This window comes from Drosophila ficusphila, unplaced genomic scaffold (assembly GCF_018152265.1).
Source record: "Drosophila ficusphila isolate 14025-0441.05 unplaced genomic scaffold, ASM1815226v1 contig_106, whole genome shotgun sequence".
NCBI classification, from domain to species: domain Eukaryota; kingdom Metazoa; phylum Arthropoda; class Insecta; order Diptera; family Drosophilidae; genus Drosophila; species Drosophila ficusphila.
Window position 1 is genome coordinate 9827787 of NW_025063993.1, and position 12447 is coordinate 9840233.

The window sequence follows — 12447 nt, forward strand, 5'->3', positions numbered from 1 at the left end:
GGAGGAGCACAAACAAAAGTTTGAAACTCCCTTCTCCGCTTCCCCATTTCATTTTTTGGCTTGTTTGTTTGCGCTTAAAACTTTTTCAATTAGTTACATTTGCTTTTAGCCCGAAAGTTTCGGCTGCGACGCCCGAAAAACAGGCAACACACTTTGCAAAATCGAATTTTTAGTTTCTAGGGTTTTGTTGGCCAAAGGATTAATAAAATATCTGAAGTTGGTTTTTAGTTTGCATATTTTTTGAGAAGGCTTTTCGGAAGAGTTAATTTGCTATAAAATTGTATTGGTAACTGAATATTTCTGGATTCGAAAAAGTTTTTAGCTCCCTCAGTAAGCTGTAAATCTAAAATTTAATAATTAAAACTTTCACACTTTTAAGTGCATTTTTGTTTTGTTAAAAGGATACATTTCTTGAAAGAAATCCAAATGCGGTGGCTGTAGAATGTCCAGAGCCGAGAGAACCTGTGAATCATAAACAAAATAAACGCATTAATTAAACAGACTCGCTCTTCCAATCGGTAAATACGTCAGAAATTTGGCAGTGTCATTGAACTGGCAGTTAAAATTAAAATCCCTAGACAATACAGTCAACGATTTGCACCTCATTTGAAGGGGATTACGTGTGGTGCTGGTGGTGGTTGGCCATAAATTATGAAGTTGCAATAAAAATCAAGTTGCATGTTAAGTGTCGCTGCCGGGACATTAAATGCCGCAAGTAAAAAAGGCACAAAGCGAAAAATCAGCAAGGAAATTGTTGACCCCTTGATGATGTTATACACTGACTGCTGACTACTGACTCCGACTGACGGAGCAAATACAAAACACGCTAAGGTCTGCGGGTCTTTTCATATGGGGGAGGAGTCCGTCGTCTGACGGACAGCAGAATACAAAAAATATTCCCGAGTATATACTATAAAAAAAATCATCAAGAAAAAGGGGGAAAAGAACCACAGACAGACAAGCGCTGATTTATTTTCGCTTGTGGTGAGGAGATGATGAAGGAACTTGCAGGCAGCAGGCAGGCAGGCAATCACATCAAAAAATCTAACAGGGCGAGTGAACTCGACCTCGAACTCTGCTCCCCTCGCCCATTTAAAATCAATTTACAATATTTATACTACTCCAGTTGGACCCTGTGAAATGCGTAAAGTGACCGAAATAAAGGGGAGGCGGAAGGGGGGTAGTAGTAGCAAACCCAAATCCGCAGTGGCAGCAAAAAAATGTTGCCAGCCACAATGTTGCACATTTAACCCCCTCGCGGCCGCAGTTGTCGGCAGTTGGCAAAAGCCGAAAGCAGTTCAGCAATTTTGAGCACTTTTCGCGGGGCATTGCGAACGCAACAACAAAAAGCGCCGACAACTTTGGTTACTGGTTTTTCTTTTCTTTTATTTTCCTTTTTTTTTTTTTTGTTTGTATTTTTTTTTTGCTGGCTGGCCAGCTTAGCCGTCCTCAAGTCTGCATCTCCATCGCCGTCTTAAGTGGCAAAGTTTTTTGCGCTCTACAGGAGCGACGTGATATTCCCCCCTCGTTGCAGTTTCAGTTCAGTTCTGCTCCTTTGGCAGCCTTTGTTTTATATTTACTTCTTTGTCCGCAGCTCCGGCAGCCTGAAAATTCTGTAATATTTCGCGACTGCGCCGCTGCTGTAATTTAGCGACTGCATTTGCTGCGTTTTGCGGTTTGCAACATTAAATGCGAGCAGGTGAGCTAAGTCGATTTAAAAAATACACTATCTATGCGAAAATAATTTCTAAATATTTTTTAAAATATATTAAAGATCATGTTATATATTTTTACCCCTTTAAAACTAACATTACTGACTGAAGTTAATGCTATTTTTGCTTAAAAACACATTGGTGATACTGCATTTTCATGTTGTTTACCACCAAAATAATTAGCTGTTCGTGTATGCTAATTATTCGGGCAGCTACATGTGGCATATGCAACCTCATCATGACCAAATCTCCTCCACACATCTAATCTATTTAGTTTTCCAGTTAGGGCATAAGGCAGGCAACAACAGGGAATTAACGAATTTCAAGTGTTTCTGAATGGTTTTCGTAGTTGCTTTTTCGGTCAACTTCATTTGCTGCACTTCACCTCGCTGCACTGCACTTCAGTTAACTTCACAGCGCAGGCGCGTAATTTTCTGCCCCGGCTGGCTTGTTATTGTTATTACTTGGGCTGCATTATTTTTTTTTATTTTTTGGGGTCTCACGTGCAGCGCGGCTTGCAGCTAATTAACATTTTGGCTTGGGCTTGCAATCAGAAACCAAATTTATGCATTGTGCACCGCCGAAGGCAGCTTTAAGTGTCCTTGAAGTGTTGTATGAAAATGCGGGGGGCAAGGGGTATAAGCAAGCCAACAAACTAAGTAATAAAAAAAAACAAAAGCAACAACTATCTGGGTTGAGTTCTTAAAGTGGGTTGCACACAAAAAAAATTTAAAAACTTCAAAGTTTTTTTTTTACTAGTTAGTTTTTGTGCCACAAAAAGAAATTTTAAAGTTTCCACTGGCTTTTGTTTAAATATTTTCACACAATTATTTATTTTGTTTAACATCTAGTAGTACTGTAAACTTCAAAATATATTTCCGTGTATATCTTTAAAATTCTAGTTAAATAAAGATACAGAGAAACAAGTGAAACTTGTGTTCAACTTGCAACCGGCAGCTGTGGCAGGTTGTTGGTTAACCCACCTCAAAGCTCACACCACATCACCTCCACCCCTTTTTTTAACCCACTGAGCGCCAGCTCTTGTCTACAACTTCTTCCTCGGCTCCTCAGCTCCCCAGCTCCACCAAACTTCCAGCGAATTTTCCCCCATCTCTGTGTCGCTGTGAAAACAAAAGCAAAAGTGTCACCGCTTCGACTTCACAAGTATTTTCATTCCAAGCTGAGGGACAAATTTCTAGCTAAAAGATTGTCAGGCAGCAGCTGTCAACACATATTTGTTGGCTAATTAAATGAGTGGGGGACAAACTCCACCGAAATCGACTATTACAACTCGCCGAGCTACAAATAAAAATAAAAAAAAAACCTTGAGAAGCAACAACATAAATTCCCTTTGATTACTCTTAGCTAGTTAAAGTTTACAAGAAACTTTTTAAGCAACTCGCTTTTTCGTTGGGTCATTTCCTGCTAGATATGTATCTTTAAAATAAAGTAGATGTGGGGAAAAACACTTTGGAAATATCAAATTTCGTTAAACGACTTAAGTTTTATTATTAAGATAATGCAGATAATCTAAATGCTCTTCTGAATTATATTCTCTTTTTTAAGAAGATAAACTTTTTCTTTTTCTAAACACACACATCCATCATTAAAGTCCAAAAGAAATTGACATTTCAATTGCCAAAAGCAATGCGAATAATAACAAAATTTGCATGCAATTGATGCTGCCAGCGCGTCAAACTCAATCATTTTGGGCGGAAAAGGGATCGAAAATCAGCATGCATATATATCTGACTCTTATAGAGAGGGAAAATGGGAGGAAGTTGACAGCCAGCTTCGAGGCTGCGTGGAAATGAAAATGGGGGTAAAAAAAAATGAGAAAAACTCCTGCCTCGCCCGAGTTGCATGTGAGAAATGCTTTTGAAATGTGCGCCACGTACATTGCAATAAGAAATAAAGTACAACAAAAAGAAACCGGGTTTGCAATTGAAATGGGCAACGGATAATGGGGCGCAAACATTTTGCAGCGATTTGCTAAACTGCAATGCATAAAGCATGAGAGGAGTCATTTGTGTATGCGAAAAGCCATTGAAGAACGGTCTTCCCTTCAAGAGTTTGATTGATTGAAAGGGTCAATGGGTTGCAATGTTCGAGTTTTTAAGTTAGTTTCAGTGATATTTTTGTTTCAAAATCCCCAAATAAACAGAATATCTTTGAGTAATTAATTCATGAATAGTCTATTGAATTGGTTTAGCTTTTCAACAACGAGAAATAAATTTATCAGAGAATTTCTGGCACTTTAACAATCATAAGTTCATTGCTGACCTCAAATAATATGCCGAAAAGTCAATTTGGAAACGAATACCTCACTCACTACTCATTGGACTTACAACTTTCGAGTGGAGGTCTTTCATTGATTGAGTTATAAATAGTTGAGTCGCCGAGTCCATATGGAAACTATATGGAGAACCCAATTTGCAATAAAATGCAAGGCAGCCACGTGCCAAGCCCAGTGTTTTTCCAATCCCCCCTCCCCCCTCACCCCGCCGCCTTGTCAACAACTTCTCTGCTGCTTCTGTAGCTCTCACTCTTTCTAGTTTTCCGATGCCTCTCTTTCTAGCTAACCGTTTGGAGTTGATTGCACTTGTTTGCCATTCTCTGAATGATGTCTGTCATGTAGGAAATGAAACAGGAAACACAGGCAGATGCAAAAACATGCGGAGAAAAACTATTAAAATGTAGTTATTTTTTTAGGGAAAATGTCTCCTACATCTGTGTGATATGCCAGCATGGTAATACAAATAATTTTATTTGCTTAAAGTTGGCGAATAATACTATTTTGAACTTTATGATCTTAAAGGTTTTTGTTAATCAGAGATTTAATTGTGAGTAAAAAGTTTTAAATTCTTTAAGTAAGAGATTTTTGTTGGATAATCTCTAAATATAATTCGATATAATATTGTTTTTCTTTCTCTGGAAGCCAATCCAAGTATCTCCAGCGTTGACAGCAAAGTCGCGCCTTCGTGCTTCTTTCATTTCCCCCGCCGCGATTCTTCCACCCACCTGGAGCAATTTATGCATATTAATAGAAAATTTGCATATTGGGCAAGGTGTTACAGCAATTGCTGTTGCTGTTGTGGTTGTTGTTGTTGTTGCCGACATATGGAATCGAGATTGGAGCCCCGAGAGGAGGGGAGAATACAGCTGTCTGCTCTGAAACGCCCACTTCGCCTATACCTCTTCATTATTGCATTACGAAATTCACACGCAGCCAAGCGCGAGTAAAAAAGAGAAACAACAAAAGGAAATCATGTAGGCTGATGGAAATGATGATGATGGATAAACAGAGATGCTAGATATATGGTAGATATATTGGCCATCTCTCTCGGCATTAGATTCCCAGACATCCCACGGCTTATTTGATGTCTAATGAAGTTGAACCAATCTGGAAATGATTTAGCAAATATAAAAAATATTCGAGGGGAGAGACCGTGACATTTAAGAGTGCAGCAAATCGTATGCGACAGTTTCTCAATCTATATAATACATAGTAACACCATAAAAGTCCCACAACAACCTCTTCCTTGACTTTTAACTTTGTATGAAAATGTCAGATCTACCAAATATGGACCATAACAAAAGGTTCTTGAATAAAAAAAAAAAACTACTCGTACCTTTCAAACGCTTTGAGCACGTGCAGCGCAATAGCAGTGAATATGTAAATAAATTATAAGCGCTGACAATTCAGAGAGAATATATTTGTACAAAATATCCCATAAAATGGCATAAAGCATTTGACCCTCAGCAGATTTCCAAATGTATATTTTTTTCTCTTCTTGCCTGCATGCTAATATATCAGGCAAAATTACAACATGCATTTTATGCATTCGTTGCCATCGCCTTTGGCTGTTTTTAACTGCCACAAAATGTTTGACAATTCACAGATTTTTTGTTCGGTTCGGGCACAAATTTGTTTGCAATAAATTTGCAGAATTTATTAAATGCTCAATCATAAATGGAGGAAGAGAATGCATTTGTAAAACGAAAATTTAAATGTTTTCAAAATGAAATTAAATTTTAAATTGAATAATGTTCAAGTGAACAGTTTGCCCAAAGAAAAGTAGTTTAATTTATCTTTTATTAAGTTTATATCTCTTTTCTGCAATATTTCACGCTATAATTACTTTTTGCAGGCCATGCAATTTATTTTACTCGCAGAATAACCGGCAAAGCAAAGTAAAGCGATGCTTAACCCTTTAAGAACTGTTTAAATTCAATAAATTAACATGCCATATCAAACATTTAATTAATGACAATAATTCCAGCGAACAATAATTCCACTTGGGCAGAGAACAACGGACATTAAATGGAGGGCGTAAAAAAAAGGAAATGTGGAAAATTTTCCGCGAAAAGGATACATTTTTCAGCGGCTTGCAACCAAAAAACTCCCCTCTCGGCAATCTCTGTCCTGTTTGAGTTGTAAATATTATGAAAAAGAGCCCGAGACTAAAGTGGAAAATATAATTGTTAATAAATTCAGTGCAACAAAAAGGCAGAATAAGCCAAAGGCAGTCGGACAGCCACGGCGTATACGTGATATTTCACGTACAAAAGATACAAGGGATAAATATCGAGCGTGCATATAGACCCACTGCAGTGACAATAATGAAAGTAGTGTGTACGTCAACATTTTAATTAAATTTTTTTGTCATCAGCGAAACGGCAAGTTTGCAATAAGGATAATTCAGTTCAGAAGGGGAAATAAGATTGGAATTTCCACTTACATTCTCATGCTTGAAGAAGCAGAGCATTTTCAGCTCGCGGAAAACGCGTTTCGATGAGACCAACGATTGGAACACATTTGGCAGCTTCTTCAAGGCCACGCGTCGTCCATCCCGAGGATCTGTGACGGCCCTGGAAAACAAATATAAACATTAATATACTACAATAAATATTGATTTTGTTGCAACATTAACTTTTTAGAATCAAGACCTATGCTATGTTTATAACCACACTTAACTGTTACTTGAAATTAGTTTGTTTTGAGTTTAAGGAGATTCATTTTCCCTGGCTGCTGTTATGTTTGTTATTTTGTTATATTTTCATTGCACTTTAGCATCGTGTTAAGAGAATTCCTGTGTTTTCCAACCCAGTCAAAGTTAATCTTCAACTTCTCGTTCACCGCTCAAGTGTCGCATTATAAACAGACCACAATGAGAATTTCTTCCCCCTGGCTTAAATGTCATTTTATACTCTGCGGCAGACAAAGCCCAGTCAAAATCAGACAGACTGGCAAACAAACAAACATTCGATGGAGTTTGAAAGTTCGTTCAACTTTTCGCCTTGACAATGCCAGAGTTCTTTCCTTTTGTTTTGCGAAAACCCGCTCTGCTTTTCCATTCGAGCCTACAAAATGGCGCCTAGAAATAGGCAAATGTGTATTGTCTTGCAATTGATAAACAACCACAAAGACGTCGACACAAAATTAGCAATACGAAAATGTGGCAAACAGAGAAAAAAAAGGTCAAACAACAGACATGTGAGGCTTTGGTTGGGGCAAGAAATTAAGGGGAATAAATGGCGCTCAGGGGGTGGCGTTCGAACACCGACGACACAGAGGCGTCGGTCCGGCTTATGGGGACTTTTATGATGCCATTGGCCATGGCTGAGTGTTAGTCAGCGTCCTGTCCTGTCTGGGGCCAAGTCCTTGTCGTCTGTCTGCCCGACTCGCTACAACAAACTCACTACACAGCCAAAATTATTATGAAAAGTTTAATTTATATCAAAAATTAACATTACTCTTTAAGGAACTTTTATATTTGCTTGGCTTAAAACACAAAAATTAATAAAATTTTGATGTTTAAAATAAAACAATTACATGTTACATATGCAAAGGAATTTATATTTTTATATTCAAAATTGTTCCCTGTGTTCTCATTTTTCGCCAATTTTTCCACTTTTTCGCAATCTTTCAGCGCTGCCTTCGCTGTGGTGAAAAATATTTTTGTTATGGTCCTTGCTTTCAATGGCCAAAAACTGCGCAGCATCTTTTGCTACTCCGGTTACCAAAATTTCATTTTTCCTCTCTTATTTTTGCCCCGGCTGCTGGGGAATCTGCCTTGCTGCTTTGCGGGGTGATAAGTTGAGGGCCGTAAATCTTTTAGCCCTGTTAGTTCGGCCGACGACATTTAAGCGTTCAAAATTATGGCAAATTGCTGCAGATTGAATTGGTTTGTGAGAGCATCGCTCCTCTATCGCTTTCGTTCTGCCATTCTCCATTCTTGTTTGCTCTGTGTGCGTGTTTGTTTCTCGCTGGATGAGTCAGCATCCAATTTGAGTGTAGCATACATTAGGGCGTTTTTCTTGCAGGCAGAATGCGATTTGCATGTCTGAGCTGAGAAAATGAATAAAATCGTCTAGGCGCAATGTCAGAAGTGTTAATGATAATGAGCAACGAAACGATTATGTTAAAATGCAGAACAACAAACGGAAACAAGGCAGGAAAATAATAAAAACGTAATAAAGGAAATAGAAAATTCCTAAGATTTTGACATTCAGAAAATAACAATTTAAGCTAACACATCTTATAATGCACCTTGGAAGAATTTTCCAGAGCTTTAAAACTTTTATTTCCCATTCCCAAAAATGTAGCCCCAAGAAAGAGTTCTTAATAGTGAGAAGGAGACACACCCATTAATATTTTATGGTCATCTATCAAAGTCGCCGGCGCAAGGGAATCTCAAAATCAAGAATTCACTTTGTGTGCGATGAATTGGGTTAAAATCAAAAATTGTTTACAGCCAGCACAGTGGAACCACAGAAAGCGAACCGATAAGACCACATACATGGACAAATAAGGAGAGCGATGCGGAATGATAAAAGAAGAAGGCAGACAGAGAGGGCGAGCGAAGGGGGGAAGAAAGAGAGGGCATGATGATGATGGATGACAAAATGCAGGCGATTTTTAGGTGGGAGGGAGACGAGTGTATGTGGTGTGTATGTGTGTGTGTGTGTCCATCCCCCTCTGACCTTCGCATTTGATGGCCCCTCCCACAAAATTTCCCCCCGCTCATTTTTCCTTTACATCATTGCTGCAATTTCTGATGTTGTTTCACTTCTTTTTCTCTTCTTTCAATGTCAGCTAATGGGAAATCATTTATCATGTGCGTGTCTCTCCAGGAGAATAAAGAAAACGAAGAACCAGTTGGAAAATGAGCTCCAAGTCCGAAGCAGGGCAATATATTCGAAGCGAAACAAAAAGTGCCAGAACTAAATGATAATTACCTAAACCCAAGACAACAAAACGCACAGAGATCAATAATTTATCATCTTTGACCCGAGGCCTGTCCTTCAATTTGTGCTGGTCTCCGTGTCCATTCAACTTGAAAATTTGTTATAGTTTCCCGCATCTGATTGATCGGAATGAACGAAATTGTGGAGAATAAAAACCATCTTCAATTGTCTTGCTTCAGGTGTTTGTGTGTGTGTGTCTGTGCGCATTTCGTGTTCAAGTGCTCGGAATCGAATCGAAAATGGGTTAAAAGTGGGGAAAAGGAGGAAATATTGAGGGGGAAAAGCGGGGGCGTTGAAAGCCCCAAAGGGTGGAAAACTTCAAATTGCCATTTCGATGCTCACAAAGTTTTGTCGCATTCTTATTTCATTTTTGCCATTTTCCCTTTCCGTTTTTTGGCGATGCCGCAAACAAATTCAAATATCCTTTCGATTGACTTTTGGCCAGTTGGTTATATCCTGAATGATACTTATTTGCATTGGGTATTTTGATTGCAAAAAAGGACTTGGTAAAGAGAAATGTGTTGTTAAATATGCATCGAACCCCTACCTTAGTATCTCAAATATATATTTAAATATTCATTGCACAGTATCTTACATTCGATTACCACCCGTATCTAAACTCCACTGCACATTCCTTTCGATGGCTTTAAGCAGCTTAAGCCGAAAAATAACTTTTCAATGACTTTTCGGGTTCGGACCTCGCCTGCGGGTCACATCTGCCTTAACTTTACATTATTATTTCATTCCTTTGCCATTTTTTGCATTCCTTGTATTTTATATACACTTTTCGTATTACACAAAATGATGTTTTGGGCCCTTTTTTTTTTGGTTGAGGCATGGCCAACATCGCCAGTATCTCTCGGCAGCCGTCGCCCTCATCTGCTTGCATAATTTCATTTTTGATTTCTTCTGACACTTTGCACATGCTTTTTGAATAACTCATCACCTTGTGCACTCATCATCAAACATTCTTCGCCCAGCCACGCCCCTCAGCCCCTTCGAACTCCTTTCGGTCCCCTCCTTAAAAGCTGATCCATCCAAGTGAGCATTTGTTGCCTTTGGGCCTTTTAACTTCCTGCTGCCGCTGTCGTCGTCGTCGTCGTCTGACTGCCTTTTCTCCATCTACCAGGTCCACTCGTTCATTGAACCCGCAGCATTCTGGATCTCAGTCCCCTCGGTTATTTCAACTGGATTCAAACGTTTTTAAGGGCCGTTATTATTTAAGGCGTAACCTAACTGGAAATCGTCATTGCAATATTAAAACCTTCTAAGTCTTTAAAGCCACTTTTATTTCCTTTCCACATTTAAATGATAATAACGTGTAGAATATACATGCAATTTGTCAGCTCACATTTCGGTATTGAAGTCCTCAATCACTAATTGCAGTTTGGCTATAATCATAGACCCATTATAAATGCCACATGCTCCAGCTGTTGGGGTGGAATTTTGGATTTGGCCCACGTGTAAATTACTAATTTCTGTTGTCGTCCTGACATCGCTTTGATTGTCTCTGTAACTCGCGCTGCCGTTCTGTCTGTCTGTCTCTGTCTTCCTGCTCTTTGTTTTCCCACTGATGTGCTGAGCCATCCAATTGTTGAGCTTTGCTGATGTTGGCATTTCGCAGTGTCCACTGTTTTGGCGACCCAGCGGCAGGGAATAGAGAAATCATGGGGGAAATCACTGGTGACAAACATGTTGAAGAACTACAGAATTTCTTTTTAAACGTTATTAATGATCAGCAAACTATTATTGCTAGTAAAAATTTACTTATGATAGAGTACGGGTGTTTTTTAAAAGACTGTCAATTTAAACGGGATCCGATAAAGTATGACATTAATTTTGTTATGAGTTTGAAGATGGTGTTGGAACATATCTTGAATGTATCTTAATAAATGCTCCCCAATTTATACGCCTGTGCCGCATAGATGCGTCATGTTTGGGCCAAGTTTTCCCCCGACGCCACCGACGGCTACTAATTCGCATGTTTCAACCATTTCACACTGTTATAATTATGGCAATGTATGCCAGTATCAGCAGGGAATTCTAACGGCAACCGCAAACTGTTTTCGCTCTCCCGCTCTCTCCTTTCTCTATCTCTTTCTCTCAGTGAATACGCAACATTAATTGCAACATTTTCGCTGTTGTTAATTGACTAATAACTTTGGGGTTTATTCCCCGGGGGGGTGAGGGGGCATAAATGGGACGAAACAGGAAGAGAATTAGGAAAAATACACATACACACACAAACTAAAACAATTAGGCTTAATTGAATTTGATTATATAAATAAAATAACGAATATTCAGTGAGAAGGCTTTAAAAACTCAATTTGAAACTAACCGAGCTGTGTGCAAATGTGTCTATGGAAAAGCTTGGAAAAACCCAATCTCCGCTTTTCCGACCCATCTCCTGTCTCTTTCTCCCCCACTTCCTGTCTCTGTAGCTCCGCTCCCCCTCCTCCCCAACTTTCTCTGCCCATTTCGTCGACGTCTGCTTCAATTTATGCGCGTAATCAATTTTACAAATGGCCTGCAGGCAAAGGCAGGTGGTAGGCGTGGCATTTTCCGGCCGGAGAGCGAGAGAGAGAAATAAATTTATGCAATTTAGAATTTTCCAAGGGTGGGAAAGTCTGCTAGTATGTGCAGTCAATGACTTTTACAGCCGAACGATGCCAAAATCAATTAAAATCCATTTTGATTGCATACTTCACTCGTAATCCTCGTAATTTTCCACCCATAAAAAAAAAAAACACGAAAATGTCTTGGAGTCTCGCACTTAAGTATACTATGAAAAATGTGGACACATTAAAAATGTTCTCAAGGCGAAAGCAAAACAATAGAGTCATTGTCAATGTCGTTAGCTCGACTGCCGCTTTTCTTTGTTGCCTTTGAGTTCTCGGCCATATTTCACTTTAATGCCAAAGAAACTGCTGCTGCTGGTCGGACTTTTCGTGCGGAATGAAAAATGACAACAGCCCCAACAACAGAGCGCCAAATTGCCAAAGACATTAAATGAAATATTTACGTGTACATATATATAAATACTGAAAGTTAGGCGGAGGCTTCGGCCCGGCGCTGTCATAATTTTATAATTTTCTGTGTAATTGTTTCGGGAAAAGTGAAAATGTTTGACATTAAATTATGCCATAATTTTTGGCAACATGAGAAATGATACCATGCGAAAGATTTTGACCTAATTAATGGGGCTTGTAAAACGGTTTAATCTTGATATTACTTATCCCGCGTTGGGTTTCAAGTGGCTCTTTCTTCATTCTTTAATTGCTTACCTAAAAAGAGAAGAGAAAATTAAAAAAAATTAGTCTTGTTTTTGCAAAGAATATACATATTTAAATATAATATCTAATTGGAGAAAAGTTTAAAGGTATTTTAATTTATTAAGCTTTGAGTTCCAGCATTTTCCGAAGGTCATGGCAATGTCGCAACATGCCGAGAAGTGAGCTCCAACTTGTCGCTACCAATTATGTAA

At 38.8% G+C, this 12447-nt stretch overlaps 1 protein-coding gene across 2 annotated transcripts in view; it reads right to left on the reverse strand.

Moving 5' to 3' along the window:
* Positions 1–12447, reverse strand: part of LOC108096230 (serine/threonine-protein kinase NLK) — a 72660-nt gene that overhangs the window by 6813 nt on the left and 53400 nt on the right. For both annotated transcript variants that reach the window (XR_001771697.2, XM_017197624.2), the window contains exons 3-4: positions 6455–6584; positions 407–462 (exon numbers count right to left, since the gene is read on the reverse strand). Coding sequence is in view for 1 of the 2 variants with exons in the window: in XM_017197624.2 (XP_017053113.1) it covers positions 407–462; positions 6455–6584 (186 nt within the window). In the remaining variant the exon portion in view is untranslated. The remainder of the gene's footprint in view (positions 1–406; positions 463–6454; positions 6585–12447) is intronic.